A 26,548-nucleotide genomic window follows, 5' to 3' on the forward strand; every position below is an offset into this window, starting at 1 on the left:
GGTGGTTTCTGTTTTTACTCCCTGCCCCTGGGTTTGGTGGGTTTTTCCCCCAGGATGTCCCTTTGGGGATACGGGTCCTGGTTTGTCCCTCTCCACCCTGCCCTGGGTGGGGATCGGGATGCTGGGACCTGGCTGGGGATGCTGGAATCCAGCATTCCTGGGCTCCAGGGTGCTCAGCACTGCTGGGTCCTGTCCTGCTGAGGAGCGAGGTGCAGATTTTGGGAACCTGTTCCCACCTTTGCCTGGCTCGCAGCGACCTTGGGCGAGTCACGTCACCTCCACACTCTTGGTTTTCTGCAGCTGTGAAACGAGGACAATGATACCTTTCCCACCTCGCAGAGGGGTTGGGAGGCTTAATTAGTTAATGTTCGTAAAGTGCTTTGAGGATTAATTAATATTGTGACTCTAATTTTTTCCGATGGCGAAACGCCACTTAAATATCTCCGCGCTGGTTCCTTCCTCCCTGACCCTATAAAGCAAATCCACCCGAGAGCATCACTGGGCTCTGCAGGAGCCGTGTGGCCCTGCCCCTGCCAAGTGTCACCTCCCCAGTGCTGAACTGGGAGGCACTGGTGCAGGGGCACTGGTATGGGGGTGTTCCAGAGCGTGGGGTGCAGCTCTGCATCCCAGCTCCCTCCCCCGCGTGTCCACCTGGGCCTGATGCTCCTTGGCCAGGCTTTCCCTGCTAGGAGCCATTCCTGTTTTGGGATTAAGCCACTGTCACCTCCTGTGGCACTGCCCATCCCTGCCCTGCCTGCTCAGGCACCTCTGGCAACCTCGATCTGCTGGGAAACCACCCCCAGCAAATCACACGTCCTGTGTCTGATCCCATCTGGCATTTTGGGGGCCTGGCTGGGGGATGGCCAGTCCCTGGTGGGCTGGGGACATTGTGCTGGGCATGATCCAAAGCTCTGGGCAGCTGCTGGCAGCACAATCCTGGCTTTCCTGGTGGAAAGAAGCTGTTGGGATCACACCTGGCTGAGACACAGCTGGCAGGTGTGGGAGGGCAGTTCCAGTGTCCCCATTCCCATGTGCCATTATTTATGGGCAGCATTGCTTTCCTCCAAGGTGGTTTCTCAGCTGTGGCTCTGCTCCCCTCGGGGTGTGAAACCTGGGGTTAGCTCAGCTCCAGTGCTGGGAAGGTCTTGGTCAGCACCAGTGGGAGCAGCCAAGGGAAGAGCTGAGTGTGCATCCCAGCTCTGGGTGACCCGAGAGATCCCAACCTCTGGCTCTGGCACAAACCAGGGGTGTTTGTCCCTGTTGGAGATGTGGGAATTTCGAGAGGGGCTGGTGAAGGGAGCAGGAGGGGAATGGTCCCAGGTGGGATGGGCTGGTGGGACATGATGGAGCCCCAGGGCTGGGGAACCAGGGACAGCAGGAGAATTCCCACTTGTGGAGCACGGGAAGGAATTGGGACCTGCCATGGAGGGAGGTCTGGAGGGAGCCACATTCCTCTTCCCTGGAGCTGCTGGGTGGAGCTGGAGGAGAAGGAGCATCTGGGCAGGGAGAGGATGAGCTGGGAGGGTCCAGCCCTCGTTGATGGCTCCTGTCCCTGTCCCGGGTCAATGGTTCCTGTCCCTGATTGTCAACAAGCTCTGTTGGTGGGAGGAGAGGCACATGGAGGCTCTCTCAATCCACGGGGTTTGGGACAGGACACACTGGTGTCAGTGTCCCCATGCCTGGACCCTGCTCCATGCCGTTAATGACATCCCGGCAATTAAACTGGAACTAATGCAACGATAAAAATAACCTGCTGTCCTTCTGCAGCGCCGCATCCCACAAGCTCAGAGGTGTTTAAAAACCCATTTAACACCAGATCCTGGGCGTGGGGTACACAGGGTGGCACCAGGATCTGTGTGGCCACGACTGGGTTTTCCAGACCCACTCCTGGCCTTCTGCAAGGTGTGAGCACCCCCAGTTCCCTCCAGTGCAGAGACTGGTTTACCAAGTGCCACGTTTTAAATAATCTAAATTACATGAATATTTTATTTTTCTTCTTTCTAGAGTTGTGGAATTCCCAGGGGTGGGTTTTCATGCTTTTCTCCGTAATGGAGGAGCAGGAACGCATTCTTTTAATGGTAATTGAGATTCTTGCATCCTCGAGGACTTGGGAGCTGGATGGGCTTTAAATAATGGGAGAGGGGAGGAATTTGGTTTCTGGCTTCTCAAATGGGTTTTTGAGGGTTTTTTTAGTGGTTTTTCTCACTCTTGTGGCAGGGCCAGAAAGCTGTGTCTCTGTCCCACTGCCCTGGGAGCCCACCCCAAAGCAGGAGATTCTTGAGGTGGTGACAGGGACCTGTGGGTGTGGCATCCTTTGGGAGACCTCTTGGGAAAGGTGTTGGGGGTGACCTGTGTCATGCACCCCCATTGTTGGAGCTGCCTGTCAGCCCTTCCCCAACCCACGTGCACCCAGATATTGGAGCTGGGTCCTCCCTTGCTGAGGTTTGGGGTTTTTTATGGCTTTGTTGCCTTCTGACTGGCATGGTGAGTGCCCAACCCAGAGAACACCCATCCTGGTGGGCACCCATCCCTGTTCTCCTGCAGGGAATCCTCGTGGAGTGTGGGAGGGGTGGCTGTCCCTCCTTTGCTATGCATGGCAGTGGGGTGGTTTTTGAAGGGAATGAGCAGGATGAGGATGAGCCTGGGGGTCCTGTCACTGTGAGTACCCAAATGCCAAGTGCAGGAGCACCACGGCAGAGCTGGCATTGCCACCCTGTCCCCTCCTGAGCCGCCTGGTCCCTCTGCTGCCTGTGCCATGCCAGGGTGGATCCCAGCCCCATCACCACCACTCCATGCTGGGCAGAGCTGGTCCCCCCCAAGGCCTGTGGGGTGGTGGAAGGGGCTGCTGAGATGGGGGAAGCAGTTCCTGGCTGCTGGGGGAAACATCTGGATCCAATTCCCCCTCCACGTGCAGCCAGCCAGGCTGGACCCACTCTGGCCTCACAGCATGACAGGAGTGGCTTTGCTGCAGAGGGGCACGGTGGGTCCCTGTCCTGGGCTTGGGAGCCCATAGCAAGTCCCCTTCCTAGTGGGAGCCCCAGCATGGCATCCTCATCCCAGCAGGAGCTCCAGACACTGCATCCCCATCCCAGCAGGGACCCCACCACTGCCTCCCCATCCCTCTGGGAGCCCGGGCACTGCATCCCCATCCCAGCAGGGACCTCACCACTGCCTCCCCATCCCAGCAGGGAACCCACCACTGCATCCCCATCCCAGCAGGAGCCCCAGTACTGCATCCCCATCCCAGCAGGAGCCCCAGCACTGCATCCCCATCCCAGCAGGGACCCCAGCACTGCCTCCCCATCCCAGCAGGAACCCCAGCACTGCCTCCCCATCCCAGCAGGAGCTCCACCACTGCATCCCCATCCCACTGGGAGCCTGGCCACTGCATCCCCATCCCAGCAGGAGCCCCATCACTGCATCCCCATACCAGCAGGGACCCCAGCACTGCACTCTGATCCCAGCAGGAACCCCAGCACTGCATCCCCATCCCAGCAGGGACCCCAGCACTGCCTCCCCATCCCCGTGGGACCCCTGCCACCCTGCCCTGGTGCTCCCCACGTCCCTCTGCCATCCCTGGGGGCTGCCTGTGCCCGTCCCCAGCGTGCTGCCACCCCGGGCGGGGGCGGGGGGAGCTGCTGCCCGCCGTGCCTTTTGTCAGCCTCAGAGAAGTTGACCTTGAAGCGCGCTGGCAGAGCCCTGCAGCTTAATCGTGTTAGAGGTGTCTGACTGCGGCTCGCGCGGCTCTACCTGAGCGGCATCAGCAAGGGGGACGCGGCGCGCTCGCCGCCCCGGCTCAATAATTGATGCGTTTTTCTCAGCTCCCCCTTCCGTGAAAGGAAACCCAAGTGCTGGCTGGATGGCAGGGCTGGGAGGATGGCAGGACCAAGAGGATGGCAAGATTTGGGGTGGAGGATGGAGGATTGGGATAGGATGACAGGAGTAGGGGGATGGCAGTGCTGGGAGGATGGCAGGATTTGGGAGGATGGCAAGATTTGGGAGGATGGCAGGATAGGGAGGATGGCAGGATAGGGAGGATGGCAGGAATATCAGGATAGAGTTATTGGAAGGATGGCAGGCCTGGGAGGATGGCAGGACCAGGAGGATGGCAGTGGCACTGACATGGGAATGGGAATGGGAATGGGAATGGGAATGGGAATGGGAATGGGAATGGGAATGGTGAGGGGCTGGGTTCCAGGTGGATGCTCCGGGATGCCATCCTGGGGTCACCCCGCTGTGGATGGGGATGTGCCAAGGGTACTCTGTGGTCATGGGGAGACACACAGAGGTGGGAGCAGCCCCTTGGGTGCCCTCCTGCTCTGCCCAGCTTCCTCCCCATGAGAAGACCCCAGGCACCACATTTCCACCCGCTTTTTTTAGGAATCTGCAGAAACCCTCAAACCCTGCATTCCCATGGAAGCACCGAGCAGCCTCACACCCAACATCTCCCTTTTCCCGTGAGCACCTCCTGCCCCAGAGCCTGGCACAGCCCCTTTAGTGCCCCCACCACCGCCCCCCAGGTCTCCTCTGGATCCCCATCACCCTCAGTGACCCTGGACCCCATGTTGGGGACACTGGCCCTGGGTGCCCCCCGACTCAGCCCCTTCACGCCCGGCAGAGTTGTTTTGCTTCCACACAACCCTTCCCCCCTGCCTCCCCCTTTTTTCCCCCCTTTCCCCTCTTAGCCAAGCGCACAGGGAAGGGGAGAGATTTTAACCTTCTGCCTGGAACCAATTAAAAAGGTCTTTCCACAGAGACGAAAGTGCTCGTGCACCTTTGTGTGCTGTGAGCGGGGGGAAGAAAGCAGAGGCGGCCTTTGAAGGGGGGATGAGGTCCCTCCGCTGGGACCCCTCCGGGCTTTCAAAGCCTGCGTTATTTCTTTATTTTTAAATAGCCAAATTAAAGTGCCTCCCGCTTCCTCCCCTCCCCGTTTGTGCGGCAGCACGTGGCCCCCGCCAGCTGCCAGGGGGGATGCTGGTCCCATCCAGGGTGTTCTGGGCACCAGGAGGGGTCGGGGCATGGCCCTAAACCCAGCTGGGACCCCTCTGGGATGGGGCAGAGCATCCCTCCTTGCTGCAGAGGTGCTGCTGGCAGGGTGGTGTTGAGGGGGTTCCGGCTGAGCTGAGGGGGGCACCCTGGACCCCAGACCAGAGGGGTCTTGTCTCAGGGCAGCCCCTGACTCAGCTCAGCACAGCCCCATGACCAAGGCAGCCCCCCCATCACCAGCACAGCCCCCTGCTCACCTCAGGGCAGCCCCCCCTGACCCATTCCAGCCCCCCCTGACCCATTCCAGCCCCTCCCCGACCCATTCCAGCCCCCCCCGACCCATTCCAGCCCCCCCCCTCGCCGCCCCTTGAACTCAACCAGCCGAACGCATCAGTGCCTTTCTTCAAAGCCCCCCCCCCCGCCCTCCCCGCCGCCCCCTGCCCAGCAGCCCCGTAAGCCCCCGCTGAAAGGGCCGCAGAACAAAGCACAGGAAGGGATTCCGGTGGTTTCCGCACGGACCTGAATGCGGAGCCGCTCAATGGAAGAGGAGCCGCGGACGCGCCGGCGCTTTTCATCCATCCCCGCATCCCGCTCCGGCCGCGGGGGCGCGGACCCAGCGCTGCCTCCCCGCGCCCCCTCCCCGGCTCCTTTCTCCTTTATTTTATTTTTTTTTTTAATTTTTTTTTTTTTTTAATATAGTAGTCTCCGATTTATTTTTCCACAGTGTAATTCTGAAAGACAGCGGAGATGAATTATTCATTCCCCCTCTCCGCCTTTGCATACAATCCCTGCCGGGGAGAGGGCCGTGGCGAATGCGTTTGTGTGCAGGGCTGGGCCAAGGGGAATGGAAATCGATGGTTAAGGGTTTAGATGGGGGGCATTGGGTGATTTTTTTGGGGGCTGGAGCACCTGGGATGAGGCCAGGAAGTTTCTAGTGGGGAATTGTTCCTATCCCAAAGCTGCCATGGAGTGGAGGGTCCCGGGGTGTGGGGGCTGGTGGGTGACCCCAGGCTGGGGTCTTGGGGGCTCTAGGGTGGGCACCATGGTCCTGGTTTCACCCCTCACCCACTCATGATTCTGGGTGAAAAGAGGGCGAGAAGTAAAAAAAAACTACCCTTTTTTCCTAAATTTCTCATAAATGAAATGTTCCTTTAACTCGACCTGGGATGTGAAGCCAGGCTGAGGAGGAGGAGGGATTCTTCAAAGAGCAGGATGGCTTTGGAGACCTGTGGCTGGTGCTGCCTTCATCCCTGTCCTGCCACCTTCTTCATCCCTGCCTTGCGCCCTCATCATTCCAGAAGAATATTCCCCCTTGTGTACCCCCAGAACCCCCACTCTGTGCCCTTCCCTGGGGACACAAGGGCAGCTGGTGCCACCACTGACCCCTGGCATGGCCACGCCCGGACCTTGGAGTTGGCTGCCAAAACCTGACCGGGGAACAAGGAGGTGAAGCGAGGGGAGGGGGGATAGGGGAGGCAGCACCCCGGGCAGGGCTTTAATCTGATTAGTCTTGGAGTGAATGGATGGAGTGAAAAGGCTTAAACCCCAGTGAAAGGAGAGGGGAGGATGGGGCCACTGAGAAGTAAAGACCCCGGCCGGTTGCACCAAATCAGGTCAAATTTGGCCAGAAGGGACACAAGGGGCAGGGATAAGGGGGGAAGAGTCAGGCGAGGAAATCAGTGTGGATCTGCTGGCACTGTGACCTCACAGGGACCGCTGGGTCTGTGCCTCTGTTTGTCCTTCCCTTCCCTTCCCTTCCCTTCCCTTCCCTTCCCTTCCCTTCCCTTCCCTTCCCTTCCCTTCCCTTCCCTTCCCTTCCCTTCCCTTCCCTTCCCTTCCCTTCCCTTCCCTTCCCTTCCCTTCCCTTCCCTTCCCTTCCCTTCCCTTCCCTTCCCTTCCCTTCCCTTCCCTTCCCTTCCCTTCCCTTCCCTTCCCTTCCCTTCCCGTGCCAGGTAGGAGCTCCCCTCGCTGCTGCCGTGCCCTGTGTCACCTGGAATGGTGACAAGGACCCGCTGGGTGCCGGGGCAGCTCCAGGAGCCTGCGGTGCCCCGGGGCTGAAGCCGAGGGATGCCGGGGGATGCTCCCCTCGGCGGGGGTGGCCGCCTTCCCCTGCATCCCCTCTCCACCCGATCGATCCTTGCCCCGATCGATGGGCGCTTCCCTGCGGGCGAGGGGCGGTGCTGCCCGGCCGGGCAGCAGAAATGGCTTTTCACAGAGCCTGCAGCGGGATCCAGCATCGATCTCTGGTGCCTCGTCAGAGATCAATTAGGCCGGTCATTAGCCGTGCCCAGAGCGCAGCGGGAGCCTGGGCTGGGAGGGGAGAAGGGAAATGCCAGGCTGGCAGAGGGTGCCCTGGAGGAGCTGCCCAGCTCACACATCCCTCACACATTTCCCTGCCTCAGTTTCCCGGTTCAGAACTGAGGTAAAAGCTGTTCCAGCATGACTGACTCTCACAGTCCTGAGGGCTGTGAGAGCCTCGTGGCTGGGCTGTTCCTGGCTCATCCTCCTGATGGGAATGTTTGTTTATCAATCCCTTCCGAGCCATCCAAGGAGCAGAAAGGGGCCTGGCCAGGAGCATGGCTGTCCCAGGGGGCTGACAAGTGACAGGGTGTTCTCAAACACCAGGGCGTGTGTCCGTCCCACCCGGGCGTGTGTCCGTCCCAGCTTAGGGAAAGCAGCGCGTGGGAGTGCGGAGGAGCAGGACGGTGACCAGGTCATTGTCCTGCTGGGAGGCCACGTGGAGTGGCTGAGACCACCCAGGCACTGCTGAGGGGACTGGACAGGATGCCCTGGACAGGAGAGCGTGGACAGGGATCCTCAGGGCAGCCCTGGCTGGGAGAGAGCCACAGGCACCCCATGGTGGGACGGCAGGAGTGGTGCCTGGAGGGGTGTGCAGGGGAGCAGCACCAACATCACCTCTTGGGTGTGAGTTTTTAAGGCTGTGAAGGACCTGATGGTCCTTGGCATCTGTGCAGGGACATGTTGTGAGCAACCTCTGTGTCCCTCTGACCTAGCATCTTCCTGACCTGGCATCCCCCTGACTCAGCATCCCCCATCCCTGACATCCCCCAGCCTCATCCTGTGCCCATTTTCCCCTCTGGCTCAGGGTTTGTGCCCATCCAGGTGCACTCCTGGCAGCAGAGGATGGCAGGAACAGCCATCATGGCATAGCATTTGGCATCCACCCTCTGTGCCACTGCCCTGTCATCCTCCCCTCAGCCAGACCCCAGCTGGAGAGTGGCTTTGAGCAGAGCAAACCCTTGGGTTTGGGGAGGGTGACCTGGAACAGGTACTGCCTGCAGCAGCCACCTCTGCCCGCGAGCTGCAGCTTCTAAGAAACAGAAAATAAGGAGAGTTTCAAAAAGAAAAAAAAAAAAAAAAAGAAAAAAGAAAGAAAAAAAAAAAAGAAAAAAAAAAAGGAAAAGTTCCCCGATTACATCTGGTGAAGTGACAAATCTGCCAGGCAGGTGATTATTCTGGGTACGGACGTGCCGAACACAGATGCCGATAGGATTAAAGGGGAGGGGGGGGAGCTCACCCTGTTAAACCAACACCTGATAAAAGAATAAACCAACCCGAGGAATAAATTCCCAGCGCTGCCAAGGTCATGCGGCGCCAGGCCCGTTGCCGCTGCCATAGGGAAGGGACAGTGTCCGAGCCCTGGGGTGACCCCTGGGGTGCTGGGCCCCCCCGTGCCCGGGCAGTGCCGCAGCCCCCGCTCCCGGGAGCGCCCGTACCCGGCATGCCCTCGGCTGCCTGGTTGCTTTCCAGGCACGTCCCGGGCATCCCCTTGGGATGGCGCAGAAAATTAACAGCAGTTCAGATCTGAGGAACTTTATGACACGTGTATGATAGGACTGAACCAGGGCGTAATTGAATGACGGATGAGCTTCCAAGAGCCACATTTCCAGGGAGTAATGAAAAATAGAAGTGCTATTGACTAAAGGAGCTTTCGGCGGCCGGGCGGCACGGCGCGGGATGAGCCGCTGCCGGCGGGGGGAATGCATCAATACGGCGAGTAATAGCTCAGTTATTATAACTCTGGAAATGTCATTCAGGCCTAACCAGAGAACACTGGCTATTAACTAGCCTTAAACAGAACGCGCCGGGCGGGAGCCTGAGCCGCCAGTGCCCGATAATTATTTTACTTCTTTTCATGGCTCTGTCGCTTTTCCCACTGCAGGGAGCCCGGCCTGAGTGCCCGCAGCCCCGGGGGTCGCTGTTCCTGCCTGTGGCACTGAGCCAGGCCATGCTCCTTGGGAGCTGCTCCAGGGCAAGGCCCCATCGCACCCCGGTTTGTCTCTGTCCCTCGCAGGGATTGCTGGCGTTGCTCTTGTCACCTGCAGCTACAAGCTCAGAGCTGCAGGCTTTGTGCACAAGCCTCCCTGTGTCCCTTCCTGCATCACTTCCCATGCACATCCCTTCCTTCATCCCTTCCTGCATCCCTCCCTGCATCTCTTTCTGAATCACTCCCCATGCACATCCCTCCCTGCGTCTCTTTCTGCATCCCTCTCCATGCATATCCCTTCTTGCATCCCTTCCTTCATCCCTCCCTGCATCTCTTCCCTCATTCCTTCCCATGCACACCCCTCCCACATCCCTCCAGTCCCTCTGCCGAGACATCCAGCCGGCAGCGATGGGATCTGGGCTGGCAGAGGCCGGCTCAGGGCCCGGTGCCCTGCAGAGCCCTGAGGTGTAATGAAAGCCCAGGGGAGAGTATCGAGTGATCCTAAATGGATTTTCTCCATTAGCTCAGCCCCATCAGCCGGTTATCCTCTCCTGGAGCGCTCCAGGGCTGCCGCCAGTGGCACTTAGAGTGCTGCCAGCACCTGCTGCCGCAGCACAGCGCAGCACCCACCTGCTGGCACCGCCAGACGGGACCCATCCTGCCTGCCCAGCACCATCCTCCTGCTTTTGGGGTGCCCTTTTTGGGAGGCAGCATGCCTGTGAGAAGGATGGTAAGATACAGGAGGGGGTCTCACAGCCCAGCCTTATCCCTGAGTACCCCAACATTTCACCCTGCCATGGGAGAGGTTGTGGCGAGGGGCCACAGTGGGGTGAAGGAGGGCTTGCCACGCAGCCGCTCCCTGCTTGGCAAGTCGGAGTTCATCATTAGCCAGGAAATAATTAATTGTTGGGCAGACAAAAGGCATCGCTCGGCCCCCCCGGAGACCCTGTCAAAGGGAGCTGTCAGGGGCGGGTGTGATAAATTCCGGCTCCGCAGCCCCGCGCTGCCGGGACAGGGGGACAGCGGTGTCCTTTGGCTGGGGGTCTGGAACCCACCTGGGAATGCCAGGGTGGCACTGAACAGAGGCAGGGGGCTGCAGGGTGACAGGCAGGTGCCCGCTGTGTCCGTCCTTCTGAGCCGTGTCCCCGCGCCCGCTCCCGCTGGGCAGTGGCGGCCGATTTCCACCGCGTCGGCGTTTTCCCGGTGATTGCGGGGCCAGCGCTCGCCCGGCTCCCGCCGATCAAATTACCGCCACTGCTCGCCCCAAATTCCCTGCCAGTCCAAGTGCTCCAAGGTTAAAGAGTCACCGGTGCTCCTGCCAACCCCCCTGCCCTGCTGCCACCCATCTCACCGCTGCCCGGAATTCGGCCGCCAGCCGAAAATAGTGGCCAATAAGTGAAATAGTGCAGCAGTCTGTGTTTATCCATGTTAATTGGTGTGTCTTTAGCCAGCTGGGATGGGGAATGTGCTCCTTCTCTGTTGCTTCTGCTGCTGGACCCACACCATGCAGGAGGATCCAGCCCCTGGGGCAGGTAAACTGAGGCACGGAAGCAGTGGATACCGTGCTGGCATCACAGCAGGGCCGTGCCATGTCCCGGTTGTGGCCCTGGGATGAGACAAATGGAATGGCTCTGGGGAGTGCCAGGACAGTGGCTGGTTTGGCTCAGAGACCGGAGTGTGACACTGATCTATCTCCTTGGAGGCCTTTCCTGCTGCCACCCAGGCCCTCACAGCACCAGGGACACCCAAAATCTCCCTCCAGCCCGGTGACAGTGGGACTGGCAGGGTGGGTGTCCCTCACCCTCAGGACAGCGGGGAGGTGACAGCAGATGAGACAAGAGGCTGGCACCGACACCATGGTGACCCCACATCCCAAGGCTCTGCCTGCGGCATGCCAGGCCCAGCCACAACAACACTGGGGCTCGGCTGCGCTAATGAGGTCAGCCCTGGGGGGCTGTTTACCCCATCCCCCACCCTTTGGGGACCCCCAAAGGGCTCCTTGATCCGGCTGTCCCAGCGGGCTGCGGCGCGGAGCCGGCGCGGGCGGCGGGGGGCCCGGCTGTCACCGGCTGATAACCCCCAGCAGCTCCGTCCCGTGCCCGTTATCAGCGCCCGCCCGCCTGGCCAGACGCGGTAATTAGGGCGCTCAGCGTGAGCCACTGGAGCACGGATGAGCACGCGTGATCCCGTGCACGGCTGGCACGTGCCCGGCGCCCGGCTGCCACAGACGTGAGCGGGGCTGGTGTGCACAGGGCTGAGCATGAGCGGGGACACGAGTGCCAGGCTGGTGTCTGTGATGGTGACGTGATCCCCAGGCTGATGGCCATGGGGACACGGCTGCTGGATGGGGACATGATCCCCAGGCTGATGGCCATGGGGACACGGCTGCTGGATGGTGACATGATCCCCAGGCTGATGGCCATGGGGACACGGCTGCTGGATGGTGACATGATCCCCAGGCTGATGGCCATGGGGACATGGGTGCTGGATGGTGACACGCAGGGATTTGAAAAGGAATCACCTCCTTCTGGAGTCTGGTGTCCCTGTCACTTTCACTGTCAACCACTGTTGTGACCCCTCGTGCCACCTGGCTCTGCGGCTGTCTGGGTCTGCTGGTCCTCGCCCCGATCCCTCTTGAACCCTCACTCCTCCCCCTGGGCCTGACAGATCTGGGTGTCTGGTGAGCCCCTGTGCTGGCATTGCCGTGCCTATCCCATCGTGGCCATTCTGTTGTGGCCACCCTTGTGTGCCCATTGCTCTGTGCCATCCCACCATGCCCACCTCACCATGCCCACCCTGCCGTGCCCCCAGCCCCCGGAGCAGCCACGGCACTGCTGGCACTAACACAATTACCGTGACACTTCCCAGCCCTCGTCTCTCCGACAGTTCAGTTTCTGCTCTGATTCGATTTGTGCAGAACCGGCCGTGGGCCCGGCTGGCTGCCGCCATCCCTGGAGCCAGCTGGGCTGCTGGCACTCCCTGCCATGGCCAGAGATCCCCCAGTGCCATCCCACAGCAGTGGGCACCGCCTCACCGCGGGCTGGCAGCAAGGGCTGTCACATCCACGGTGTCCCATTCATGATCCGTGTGGTTCCTGGTGCATCGGCAGCCGGGAGCTGCCAGAGCTGTGCTGGGCTGTGAAGGCAGTGCCAGCTCCCAGAAATGTGTGGGGAGGGATGTGGGGCAGCAGGCCCCGCTCTGGATGGGGTGCCAAGGGGAGGAGATGGGCATGATGGAGTCTGGGGTGCCATGAGCATGAAGGGGGCACAGAGCAGCACCCGGGTGGTCTGAGGGGCTTGGGGGTCACTCAGCCACAGCCCAGCCCGGGGCTCAGGGCGCCTCCTCAGTCCCCACCCATCCCAGGGGCTCGTGACTGGCACCACTTGGTGGCTGCAGGTCGGGCTGGAGCAGCTGGGGCTGGGCTGTGGGAGAAGGAGTTGGAGCAGGACCTCTGCGCCGCCCCACTTTATTATTGAATTTAACCTACAGTCTTCCTTACATGCCACAGTGCCCGTAACTAGTGCAGAGGCTGCTTTTATGTGCAAATGAGGCTTTTTTTTTTTTAATCTTTGACAGAGAATGTGCTGTGTTTACATAACAGAGGGCCCTGGTACTCTGGAGAGGGCCACTGACAGTGCTGGCAGGAGATGTTAAGAAAGATCTAACATTTCTGATCTCTGTTTAGCCAGAGGCGCTGCGAGGCGGCGGGAGCAGCAGGGGAGGGTGGCTCTGGGGTGCCCTGGAGAGCAGCTTGGCTGTGCCTGCCCGGGGCTCCAGGGCCAGGAACCTGGGGCAGAAGGGATGGAGCAGCTGCAGGAACGGGGTGGCACCAGAGGGTCACGATCTGGGTGTCCCTGTGCTGTGATGGGGACCTCAGAATCCTCTCTAGGGTCTCCAACCCAATGGCTTGGGACAGGGCTGCCCTTCTCCTGAGGTTTGGGAACATCCAACAACCTTGGGATGACCAAAAAGTGGCAGTGAGCCCAAAGCTGGTGGTGAACCAGCAGCCAGGAGCTGAAGGGATGAACTGTCCCAGCTTCCCTCCGTCATCCACTGCCACCAGCAAAGGGAAAAACTCCTCCTGCCAGGTTAAGTGGAAAAATGACCAATATCCTGCAGCCTGCCAGGTTCAAGCGCATTAATTCCAGGGAGTCGGTTAATGGCAGTATTGATTAGTCTCAGCGCTGGGCTAACGAGCATCCATGCTAATGAGGGGTGAGTGGTGGGAATTGCAGCAGCTGGAGCAGTTCCAGGGAGCTTTGGTTGTGGGGTGAGGGTAGAGCTCCCCGAAAAGAGGCTCCACCTGCCTGGAGTGGGGAGTGGGGGTTCATCCCCCTGGATAGGCTGTGGCATGTGGAAAATGGAATATCTGTGTGCCAAAACCAGGATTTCTGGCTGACACCTGCATTTTTTTTCTGGACAAAAGGGTGATGTCATGAGTCTGAGGGAAAAACCTGTCTGATCCATGCTTGGCATCATGGCAGGGAGCATCCATGTTGGGCTGGGTCATGTGGAACTCCCAGCTCCTGGTGCATCCATGGGCTCGTGGCTCTGGTTGGGTTTATCCCAGGCACTGTGAGCTCTGAGGTCCCACTCAGGGAGGTGTTGTGTGGGAAGGAATCTCCTGATCCCAATCCCATGCACGGTGCTGTGGGGCTGCGGGTGAAGCTGCCCTGGCTCTTCCTTGGAATGTTGCTCAGTTTTTGAACTCTTTGCTTTTTTCTCTCTTTTTTCTCTGCAAACACTTGAAAGGCCCCGTTCCTCCCCCTGGCCCTGTCTCACTGCAGTCACCCTATGGGGATGGGGGGGTGACATCCCAAGTTTGGCTTTGCATTTCCTTTGTGCAGCCTGGCAAAAAGTGGGATGGAGGGAGGGAGAATGAACTTGGACTTTGGAGAACCAAGAGCAGGTTTTGCTTTGGGGTGCCCAGGAATATCCTTAGAGTGGCCCCACAATGGGGTGCCCAGCCCTGGAACAGGGTACAGTGGTGCAGTGGGGTGCAGGAGATGTAATGGGGTGCCAGCCCCACAGTGGGATTCCTGTCCAATATTGAGGCACCAGCCCCACAAAGGGCTGCCAGCCCCACAATGGGATTCCTGTCCAATATTGAGGCACCAGCCCCACAAAGGGCTGCCAGCCCCACAATGGGGTTCCTGTCCAATATTGAGGTACCAGCCCCACAAAGGGGTACCAGCCCCACAGTGTGGTCCCAGCCACAGCCCGGTAGCAGCTGTTGGTGAGGATCAGTTCCCTTTTTCCATGAGTATCCCTGCAGCCAGAGGAGGCTGAGCCGCTTCGGCGCCGTTTTGGTGGGAATCCTCTCCCAGGTACCACGTGCCCAGGCCCCTCCAGGCTGGCGCTTGCATTTAAACAAATTTTATTTTCTTCTGTGTGCTAAAACCGCCCCACAGCCTGCGGGATCAGGCTCGGCTCCGCTTCCGGATCCGCAATCAGGCTGAAATCACAGCTCCGGGGGTCCCCATTTGTCTCCGCGCCTCTCTCCTCGTGCATCCCAGCTCATCCCGCTCTGTCACCCCATCCTGTAATATCTCAGCATCTCCCTAAAGCAAAAGATGACAATAAAGTGTAAATGGGGAGTGTTGGCTCTGGAGCATAATGATGGCAATTTAGATGCCAGCCGTCATTTCCCCGCCGTTGCCCCAGGTAACAGGAGCCGCTGAATCCTGTGGGAACGCGGCCGAGGCGGGACGAGGTTACCTCGGAGGCTGATGGCTGTCCTGGGATTTTCTGTCGTTTACCTTAAAAGGAGGGAAAGGGAAATATCCGTCAATGGAGGTGTGAGCTCCGGCAGCGCCGCGCTGAGCCGGCCTGGGGGTGCTGCTCCCCTGCTCCAGCTGGGGCAGTGCTGCTCCCTGACCAGCTCCAGGGCTGGGGAAGTGCCCCTTGGGTCTGCATGGAATTTGTTTTCGTTACCCACAATGCCTGCCCCAGTCCTCATCCCCATCCCTGTGCCCATCTCCATCCCTGTCTCTATCCCGATTCTATCCCCACCCCATCCCTGTCTCTATTGCCATTCTCATGACTGTCCCCATTCCCATCCCCAATCCTATCCCCATCCCTGTCCCTCTACCAGTTTTTATCTCCATCCCCATCTCCATCACTGTCCCCGTCTATCCCGCCCTGCCACCCCTGTTCCCATCCCTGTCTCTGTCCCCATCCCCATCCCTGTCCCCATCCCTCTCCTTATCTCTGTCCCCATCCCTATCTCCATCCCTATCCTCGTCCCTGTCCTTGTGCCTATCCCCATTCACATCCTCGTCCTCACCGCTGTCCCCAACCGATGTCAAACCCAAACCCAGCTGCCATCGGCTCCCGATGTCACCGTCACTCCCGATCCCGGTGATGGAGCCCCTGAAAGTGGAGCCGGGCTCGGAGGTTTGGAGCAGAGATAAATATCGGCATTAAAGCTGTCAGGGCCGGCGCCGCGGCGCTCCCACGAGGTCACCGACGGTGGCACCGACGGTGGCACTGCTGGGACCGGACCCTCCCGCTCGCTCCCAGTGACAGCCCCCGGGGGCTTTCATCCCATCCCGCTGCTCCCCAAAGAGGGAATTGTGTCCCAGAGCACCGGGAGGACCAAGAGCCCCAGCCCTGGCCATGGCTTGGCTGGCACCAGCATTTCCCAGGGACCAACCTGTTCCCGGGATTCCCTGGCTGGAAAGCTCCGGGAAAGAGGAAAGGAAAGGGAAAGGGGAAGGGAGAGAGAAAAGGGAAGGAAAACTGAAAAGGAAAGGGAAACTGAAAGAGAGGGGAAGAGAAAGGGAAGGGAAAGAACATAAACATTATGGGCATCCCTAAAGCCTCTCCACTGTCTGGCTGGGCCCTGGGGAGCCCCTGTGCCCACCTCCCCGTGCCCCCAGACCCTGCCCGTGCCCCCCACGCTCCCACTCAGCCCCTCTTGATTTTTTTAATCAGCGGCGTCGCTTTCTGGCGCCGAAGCATTTCCCAGCCCCGCACTCAGGAAACCTCATTAACACAGATCAAAAGGAGCTTTTAATGATTTATAAAGGTGCAGCAGTTTGGAGAAATTAAATAATTTAGGTGCTGTGTGTACGGCGGGGTCCCTCCGGACCGCATTACTGGCGCTCCGTGAGCCGTCCCCGCTCTGTCCCACCGTGGCACCAGGGAGAACACCAGAGCCTCTGGGGACTGGCACTCGTCACTGCCACCCTCCCAGGGGTTGGGGTTGATGGGGACAGGGCGTCCCCTGAATGCCATCTCATCCCTGCCAGTGCCAGGGCTTGGCCATGGTGGGATGCTGGGATCCTCCAGCACAGCCTGGAGGGAGTTTGGGAGGTGCCGGTGCCAGGGACGCTCGTTCTCCACCGTGGAAAATATTTGGAAACACGGTTAAAATCAACCTTGGCACTGGTGAGGTGGTGGGATGGGGCAGTGGGATGGGGTCTGCGTTGGCCAAACGCACTGCACCAAAGCTGGGTGGACACAGGTGTCCAGGTGCATCCAGCTCCGGCTCCATCCCCTCCCAGCTCTGCAGGTGACTTCTGCCTCTTGAGCAGGGAATAGGGATCAGCCTCCAGGACACTGGGACCAGCACATGGCCCAAATTCCCCCTGGTGGCCCCGTCCTGCTCCTGCCCAGCGCTGCCATTGCCATCCTGAGGGATGGCTTGGGGCTCGGGCTCGGATCCTGGCTGCCCAAGGAGAAGGAGAAGCAGATGGAAAACAGCCTTAAACATTCCCGGTGTGAACTCCATTGCCGGCCATGGCCACGCCAGGAGCCAGCTGAGCAACAGGATTAATGCAGAAAGGAGCTGTGCAAGGGGTCAGTGGGCACCTGCACCCCAGGGACCCTTCCCTGCCACCCCCCCAGCTCCAGGAGCCACTTTGTCCCCATTTCCTGAGGGAGGGGACACCTTGCAGGGCTGGGCGAGCTGGGGAGGGGGTGACATTGGCTTCTCCACATCTGAATTTCCTTTGGATTGTGTTTAATAGCCCCAAAGAGGGCAGGAGGGCTGGGGGGGCTGGTTTGGGGGGGCGGCTAGGGGGGGAGCTGCTGTGTTTTATTTTGCTCTGTAATAGGCTTATTACTCCTGATCACGCTGTGACTATTTGAATGAAGGAGATTTCGGGAGATGAAAGCGGGAGGGAGATTTTAAATCTCTCAGCGCCTGGCCCCGCAAGGACGGGTGCCCTTGGAGCGGGGGGGACCCCATACCTGGCCCCCTGCCCCAGTCCCCCCCTCGCCCCTCTGCCCCTGTGAGCCCCAACTGGCCCCCACTGGTTCTAAACCTCCTAATTTCCAGCCTCAATTTATTCATGGCCAGTTTATACCCATTTGTTTATGTGCCAACACCGTTCCTCAGCTTAAATAGCTCTTTTCCATCCATAATATCCCCCCCCCCACTCCTGTATTCCAGTGGGCGCAATCATATCTCTTTTCAAGCTGTTCAGGAAAGAAAAATCTGAATTATTTAACCCTTGGGACACTGGCTGGTCTCGCAGGGTGTAGAGAGACAAATCCGCTTTGTTCCTGTGCTGGGTCGCTGCCCGAATTTGGGAATTTTGGGAGGATGCTGCTGCAGCTCTGAGGGGAAACTGAGGCACTGGCTGTGGTTTGGGGGACCAGGACCAGGGTTTGGGTGTGGGATTTGCTCTCCTGGTTGGGTCTGCCCTGCAGGAGCCAGGGGTCTCCATCTGCAGGTGCCTCTCCTCTCGGAAGGGTTTTTCCCCTCCACAGTGAATATCCAAGAGGTAAAACCTTGAGAAGCCAATGTGTTTCCAGCAGGGAAATGCCACCCTGCCCAGCATGGTGAGGGGACACAGGGTTGGGAACTGCCAAAGGGGCTTCACCAGCTCTGAGATTTTCATTCCAGACAATTTCCCTCTGATGGATTCTTGCTCCTGTCGTGAAGGGGCAGGGGTGTCACGGCGCTGGGAAGTTGTTGATTGAACCCAAACCTGATGGAGCCAGGCTGGGTGGGTGACAGGATGGTCCTGTGCTGGGACCCCACAGTGGCAGAGGGTGGGAGCAGAGGGTGGGAGCATGGAGCTCTGGAGTTGGGGTGTCCATGGAGCATGGGCTGCCAGGCTGTGGGGCTGTCCTGGGTACATCCCTGGTGCTGGAATCATCCCAATCCCATGGCATCAGACTGGGATACACTGGGGGAGCCCAGGGCCCCTTGCAGAGTGGGGTGCACCATGCTGGGGGTCCCCACAGACCCCCTCACCCAAAGGGGGGTGACCTCCTCCCCATGCCCCCCCTGCAGCCATCTGTGTCTGGGCCATTAATCAGCTTTAATCAGCTTTAATTCAGCAATTTGTCACTCCCTCAAAGTGAGTTTTTCTCCCAAAATGTAGTAATTATTATTACTATTATTCCCCTGGTACATGGGGGCCCCCCCGCCTTTCTTTGGGCTTTAGTAACCATCATTAAAATAAATAATTTTTTTAAATAAAAGGCAGCGAGAAGAAGCTTTTTTTGTTGGTTTTTTTCCCTTTAAATATTTTTTATTGTTCTCCGCGCATTTGAAAATTGTTTCCCAGTAAATTCCAGCCCTTTGTATTAATTTTACATTTTCCAATGTTACCTTGCCAGGGGCAGGGTTGGCACAACTGGCTCGGGAAAGGAGAGGGAAGGAGAGGGAGAAACCCTGCTCCTTAATTAGCGCGTTCCCTGTGTGATCAGAGAGCTTATGAGGCAGGTAATGAGCTGGAGGGGGGCTGCAGGACCCCCCCTCTTCCCCACACCTCCTCCCTTCTTCCCCCCCTTCCCTTTTGGGGGTCACTCTCCGCCCCCATAGGGATGGGGCTGCACTTTCGGGGTGTTTCTGGATGAGCTGAAGCCATCTCAGCAGCTGCCACAGCCTCAGGGGGGTGTTTGGGAGCCCCAAAATTCTGCTTTGGGAGGTTGAAGGGGTTGTGGTCACAGTCCCCAGCCCACCAAGGCTGTGCTGACCCCTCCAGCCACTGGCCAAGCCCTGGAGTTGTGGGGTGACCACTGTTCTGGCAGTGCTGAGGTTTTTGGGGGGCTACCTGCTAGGGGGAACATTAAATTGATAGGAAAAAAACCAAATTGATATGGAAAAACCTCACTCAGTGAGGAGGGGAAGCCAAGCTGCTGGGGGGAACGGTGAACTTGGCCTTGAGCTCCACCAGCTGTGGTTGTTGGGGTCTGAAATTTGGGGAGGGGATCACAGGGGCCACCCTGAGGAGCTGGAGGGGGGTTGCTGGCATGTGCCACAGGGTTCTCCAGTGCTGATAATCCCTTAATCTCTGGGGTAGTCGGTGCCAAGAACACCAGTGACACCGGGATTGCGGCACCGCCGGGAATCGTCGGTTTTGTGTGGTTTCCTGCCAAATGGTGCCGGTTTGCTGGCATGAAACAAAGAGGATCTGGGTTAGTCTGGATGTTAATGGGGCTGTTGGGGTTGGATCAGGCTTTGGATCGTGGAGAGGTGAGGCCCTGGCACAGGGTGTCCACAGCAGCTGTGGCTGCCCCATCCCTGGAAGTGTCCAAGGCCGGGTTGGATGGGGTTTGGAGCAGCCTGGGACAGTGGAAGGTGTCCCTGCCATGGCAGGGGGGACTGGATGGGCTTTAAGGTCCTTCCCACCTAAATCATCCTGGGATTCCATGGCCCTGTGTTTGCCTGCCCCTCCTTACCCACTCATATCTGATAGTCCTGGATCAGCTGGAGGCACCACTTGATGTCCTGGGAATGGCTCTCCTTGGCTCGTTCCTGCAAAACAAGGAGGATTTTCAGTCCCAAAATTTCAGTCCCAAAACAAGGAGGATTTTCAGTCCCAAAAAGAGCGGCTTGGCAGAGTCCCAGCCCAGGACACCACGCAGGGCACAAAACCAGAACACCCACGGGGACTGGATGAACTCTAAGGTCCCTCCCAACCCAAACCTCCGTGCGATTCCATGCCGGGAGGGTTCTCCAGATGAGCGAGAACGAGTTTGTGACCCTCTGCCCCAACACCTCCGCAGGTTCCACCGCGGGGACTACACGGTGGAGGTGAGCATCAACGACTACCTGGACATCTACTGCCCTCACTACGAGGAGCCGCTGCCGGAGCGGATGGAGAGGTACATCCTCTACATGGTCAACTACGAGGGCCACGCGTCCTGCGACCACCGGCAGCGCGGCTTCAAGCGCTGGGAGTGCAACCGCCCCGACTCCCCCAACGGGCCCCTCAAGTTCTCCGAGAAGTTCCAGCTCTTCACCCCCTTCTCGCTGGGCTTCGAGTTCCGACCCGGCCACGAGTATTACTACATCTGTGAGTGGGGGTGGAGGTGGGGATGGGGTGGTCCTGGTGGCTGGGTTGGTGTTGGTTGACCCAAAGTGGTGCGGAATCCTCCCAAACTGCGGCGCGGCAAGCAAACGTTCCATGGAAATCTTTGCTGGGGTTGTCGCAGCTCTGGGCATGAGAATGACCAGGATTGTCCAGAGGCACTGGTCTCATCCCAGTGGAAATGGCACTGGGAATGGCCCCAACCCCATGCAGTGTTCCCATAAACTCCTGTGTACTCTTGTGCTCTCAAAAATATTCATGTGGTCTCACATGTAATTCCTGTGCTCTCCCATGTAATTTCCATCCTCTCACATGCATTTCCATGCTCTTACATGTAATTCCTGTGCTCTCCCATCTATTCCCCTGCTCTCCTCTGTATTTCTTTGCTCCATGTAATTCCTGTGCTCTCCCATATAAACCTGAGCTCTCCCATGTAATTCCCATGTTCTCACATGTAATTCCTGTGCTCTCCCATGTAATTTCCATCCTCATATATATTTCCATGCTCTTACATGTAATTCCCGTGCTCACCCATCTGTTCCTGTGCTCTCCAATGTATCCCTGTGTTCTCATGAATCTGGGCTCCCTTTCTCACCCAAACCTGAACTGCCTGGCCTGCTCTGGAGGAAACTCCAGTGCTGGCTGCAGGACGAGGGCTCCCAGGCAGGGAATTTCCACTTCCAGAACATCCACAGGGACAGGATGGGGAGAGGAGCCCACTGGAAAAATAATCCAGCAGTGCTGGGAGCAGGTGCTGGGATAAAACCCAAACCCAAACGAGGCAGCGCGACCCCAACCCCGCCGCCCTCTCCGGAGCCACGGCCACGCTCTTCCGCCTTATCATTCCTCCTCTTTTTCCTAAAGCAGCTGTTTTCAGCCCACTTAATTTGTTCCTTTTATCTATATTAAATTACCATTTCCCCCCTTCTCTCTTCTCCCCCCGTAAAATGTCACCGGCGCAATAACTGCGGCCACAACTCTCTCTGCGTCTCTTCCCCCTACCCCCCCCCTCCCCGGCTTTTATTTTATTTTATTTTTTTTTATTTTTTAATGTCGTTAGGGAGAGATTACACAGGAGTAAATGGGAAGCTGATCATTGCTAACCCGGTTAGAATTCCCGTCATGCGGAACATTAGAAATTATGCCTCTTTGAGGAACCGTATTTAGCAGACATGAAAGAAAAGAAATTACCTCCTCCTCGAGCCCACGGATTGGAATCCATTAACCCGCCGGCACTGGGACACGCTCGTGCCTCTGGAGCGGGTCAAGGGCAGCGCTGGCCCTGGGGATAGAGCTGGGATGCAGCAGGATGGGATGGGATTCTGTGTGTTGGGATGCTGTGGGATGGGATTCTGTGGGTTGGGATGCTGTGGGATGGGATTCTGTGGGTTCGATGCTGTGGGATGGGATTCTGTGTGTTGGGATGCTGTGGGATGGGATTCTGTGGGTTGGGATGCTGTGGGATGGGATTCTGTGGATTTGGATGCTGTGGGATGGGATTCTGTGGGTTAGGATGCTGTGGGATGGGATTCTGTGGGTTTGGGATGCTGTGGGATGGAATGCTGTGGGTTAGGATGCTGTGGGATGGAATGCTGTGGGTTAGGATGCTGTGGGATGGGTTTCTGTGGGTTTGATGCTGTGGGATGGGATTCTGTGGGTCAGGATGCTGTGGGATGGAATTCTGTGGGTTAGGATGCGGTGGGATAGAATTCCATGGGTTTGATGTTGTGGGATGGGATCCTGTGTATTGGGATGCTGTGGGTTAGGGTGCTGTGGGATGGAATTCTGTGGGTTGGGATTCTCTGGGATAGAATTCTGCAGGATGGGATGCTGTGGGATGGAATTCTGTGGGTTTAATGTTGTGGGATGGAATTCTGTGGGTTTGGATGCTGTGGGATGGAATTCTGTGGGTTTGGATGCTGTGGGGTGGAATTCTGCAGGATGGGATGCTGTGGGATGGAATTCTGTGGGTTTGGATTCTGCAGGATGGGATGCTGTGGGATGGGATGATGCAGGTTGGGATTCTGTGAGTTAGGATGCTGTGGGATGCCTGTGGTGCCTCTCACTTCAGCACTTTCTCCGTCCCCCCCATGGGGTGCAGCACCAAAAAGGAAAAGAAAATTGGAGGGTAAAAAAAACCTCACCCCCATGGAGGGTTGGCAGCAGCCCTGGAGGAGCTGGGATGGGGCTGGAATGGAGTTGGGAGGGAGGGGTTGGGATGCTCATGGTCCTGCTCAGTTCAGCACCTTTTCCTTCCCTCCATGGGGTGAAGTGCCAAAATGGAAAAGAAAAGGGAAGGGTAGAAAAGCCCCTGCTTTAATTAAAAAAAAGAGAAAATTAAATCTCTTTTTTATATATAAAATAATCCCATTTTCTCATCCCAAGAGGAAGTATCACCCCAATAATTACTGCCATTCCTCCCTTTCTCCCAGTGTTTATTATTTTTATTCAGTGCCTTGACCCTTGTTTTGCCACTGTCCCCACAATCCACCCCCTTTGTCCCCTTTTCCTCCTGCAGCCGCGTCCCCCCCGAACACGGTGGACAGGCCCTGCCTGAAGCTGAAGGTTTATGTTCGGCCAACAAGTGAGTGAGAGGTTTGGGGGGTCCCTGGGAGGGTCCCCAGGTCCTGCCCCGTGGGTTGGGAGCGAGTGGTGGCCTTTGGGTACCACCCTGATGGTGACAGGGATGGGGACAGAGCCCCTCAGCTCTGTTGGGGCCATCTCAGCACTGTCTAGACAGAAACACAGGGAAAAAAAAAAATATGAATAACAATAATCATCCCTGCTCGGTGGCTACTTTTCCAACTCGCATAAATCAGGCATTTAAAAAAACAAATTAATAATTTTCTTCTCCTGTTAACGTGTAATTAGCAAATGGCAGCAGCTCTCCCTGGGGACAGCGGAATGTCACTGGGTAACCGATGGCTCTCGCCTCCCTTCCTTTGGTGGCTTTAAAATAAAACCCAACATAACAGAACCATCTGTAAAAACTCATCACATTCCATTCAGGATGAAGGAGAGGGGGAAAAAAAATCTCTCCTGATATTATTTTTTAGTATTTTAATAATATTGGGATTTTGTTCTGGCTTGCAGAGGGGAAGAGAAGGGAAGGGGGACAGAGGCTCGGCCTGGGGGGTGGTGGGAGGACCCTGAGGGGGAACCCCTTGACTGGGTCTGGCCCTGGAATGAGTCTGGAAACTTCATCCTGGCACGAGGGACGCTCTGGAATTGGGGATCAGCTGGGTTGAGCACTGGAGCATCCCCAGGCAGGACCAGACTCTGCTTTTCCTGCCATAAAAATCCATAATCCAGCGACAAACTGGAGCGAGCTGAGCTGGGGAGCAGCCGCATGGGGTCCTGTGTGTCCCCCCCAGGCTGTGGGCAAGGGGTGACCCTGCCCCGAGTGAATCCATCCCCGGGCACAATGTCACCTCCGTGTGGCACACGGGGACACGGGGTCCAGCGCTCCCTAATCCCAGTAAAAGGGCAGGAGCCGTGCCCTGTGCCTGGGGAGCACCCTCGGCATTCCCACCCTCACTGCCACACTTGGATGTCCCCGTGTCGCATCCCGGGGGTGGAAGCTGGGATCTGGGGAGGGGTGAGCAGCGGGAACGCTGCCAGATCCCAATCCCGGCGCGCCGAGCATCCCCGCGCCTCCGCTTCCAGCCCGGACCGCAGCCATCCCACCGGCTCACCCTCCCTCTGTTCCTTCCTTTTCCACAGACGATTCCCTGTACGAGTCCCCGGAGCCCATTTTCACCAGCAACAACTCCTGCTGCAGCCTCAGGGTGCCGCCGGCGGCGCTGGCGGTGGTGCCGGTCGTCTGGACGCTCCTGGTCTCGTAGCACCGACACCGACGCGCCGGGAGCGGCTCCGCGGGGCGGGAGCGGCCCGGGGACGGATCCCGAATCGCCCGGATGGTGCCCAGGGAGGGTCGTGTCGCCGCCTGAAGTCCCCGCCGTGGCACGGCCGTCCCGCCGGGAGCGGTGCTGGGCTGTCCCCGGGGAATGGGTCCCGAATTTCCATCCCTGCCCCGCAGCTCCGGCTGTCCCGGTGGGGCATTGCTTTTTACATTTCTAGACCAAATACAGAGTCCTCGTCCGTTTGGGGTTTTTTTTCTCCTTTGGTTTTTTATTTTTTGTTTGTTTTGGTTTTTGTTCGGTTTTTTAAAAGAAAAAATATTTTTATTTTTTATTTGTTGAGTTGTTCCCGTCGGGTCCCCTGGTGCCAGACTGACCCGCACGGGCCGGGCTCGAGTCCCAGCTGAGCCCTCATTGTCCCCAACGTGGGCAGAGCCACCGGGACCACCGGACACAGCCATGGTGCCACCGGCCCCGTGGGCACGGACTCCTTGCCAGCCCGGCCACAGGACGTCACAGAGCCGCACCTGCCACCCTTGGCCCAGGCACGAGGGGGCCTGGACGGACACAGCCCCCTCTGAGCACCCCTGTCCCCTCCGCTGGTGCCACGGATGTCACCGCGTCCCCGTGGGACACGCGGGAGGCTCCGTGAGCAGCAAAGGAAACTGGATGCAGCCAAGGAGAGCACTGGGGACAGCTGGCCTGGGGACACCAGGGAGCATCACCGGGGATGTCTGGGCAGCACAGCAGCACCGAGGATGGCATAGGGAGAGCCACGAGTGGCCAGCGAGGAGAGCACCGGGGACACCCGAGGAGCAGCAGGAATGGCCAGCACCGGGAGCACCGAGCGGCCACCGGCACGGAGAGCACCGGGGACGGCTGGCACTGAAGATGACTGGCACTGGGAGCACTGGGAAGGGCTGGCACTGCAGATGGCTGGCGCTGGGAAGGCCGGGAATGGCCGGCTGGCACGGGGAGCACCGCCGGGCGCTGGGAGCCGGCAGGCCGGGCTCGCCCAGCCGTGGGCATCGCTCCGAGGGCGTTTGGCTGGCACTGAGGTGGGAGGAGTGTGTGCCATGGATTTTCCTCCTCCAGCCTGCTCCGTGTCCCCCCGATGCCTTGGGGGTACAGGAGCCCCCATGGGGGGGCCGGTGACCGCATGCGGGACCTTCCTGGCGCTCCCCCATTGTCCCCCGACATTGCAGGGCTGGGCTTGGGGATTTTTCCCCTTTTCCTTTGCATTAATAAGTGAAACCCCCCCCCTTCAAACCCCCAATCCGAGGTTGGCCGTGACCCCAGGGGTGGCAGATCCCCAGGGAGGGGTCACCCCGCAGCCCTGGGGTCTGACCCCTCCTCGCCTTAAATCTGGGGCTGTCCCACCTTGGGGAGGTCCTGCGCCCATCCCACAGAAGCCAGGGGTGGTCGGTGGTCCCGGGGGATGCCAGAGATGGGCTCAGACCTGGCTGGAGCCCCCCCATTCCGAGTGGATCCCGCAGTGGGGGCCGGGGGGGCTCTGTCCCTGTACATACAGCGCTATACTGTGAGCGTTTTTTTTTATGTATTGTTGAGAATGGATTTTATGGAAGGGTTTATCTTATTTTTATTTTATTTTTATTTTTTAGACTAGGAAGCTGGAATCTTGCAATAAGCTCATCCCGACCATCCAAAAAAAAAAAAAAAGAAAAAAATTTACAAAAAAAAAAGAAAATTACAAAAAAAAAAAAAACCCCACATAATTAAAAAAAAAAAAATCGCATTCCCTGCCGTCCCTGTCCCTGTCCCGTGTGTCCAGACCAGGTCGTGGTTCCCGAAGGTGACAAAAGCATTGTGTTTATGGGGGGGGGGATGCAGGGGGCACCCGCTGGGCTCCGACGCGGAGCCGGCAGCACCCGCCTGGCCTTCGGTCTGTGTTTTATATATATATAGATTATATATATAAATATCTATATTGTGTACAGCGACTGTGGGAGAGTGGAAGGACGGAGGCAGCGGTGGGGGAGGGCTGGGGGTCCCCTGGAGCAGCCCCCCCTGCCCTCGGCGCTGTCCCCCCTGTGCTGGTCCCCGTCGCGCCTCGCTCCGTCCTTCGACATTTCCGCTTTCGTCCTCGACGTCGTGCTGATGGTAACCGGATCTCTCACCCCCCATTTGGATTCTGTATTTTTTTATAATAAAATACAAATAAATGTCGTGTGAGGCCCTTG

General features: G+C 58.2%; 1 protein-coding gene across 1 annotated transcript in view; it reads left to right on the top strand.

Annotated features, from left to right (window-relative positions):
- The window catches only part of EFNA2 (ephrin A2), a 39,527-nt gene extending 12,979 nt beyond the window's left edge, over positions 1-26,548 (top strand). The window contains exons 2-4 of the mRNA XM_036399598.2: positions 20,183-20,472; positions 23,006-23,071; positions 24,211-26,548. Of these exons, the coding sequence (XP_036255491.1) occupies positions 20,183-20,472; positions 23,006-23,071; positions 24,211-24,332 (478 nt within the window). The 3' untranslated portion in view covers positions 24,333-26,548. The remainder of the gene's footprint in view (positions 1-20,182; positions 20,473-23,005; positions 23,072-24,210) is intronic.

Source organism: Molothrus ater, chromosome 26, assembly GCF_012460135.2.
Source record: "Molothrus ater isolate BHLD 08-10-18 breed brown headed cowbird chromosome 26, BPBGC_Mater_1.1, whole genome shotgun sequence".
NCBI classification, from domain to species: Eukaryota; Metazoa; Chordata; class Aves; order Passeriformes; family Icteridae; genus Molothrus; species Molothrus ater.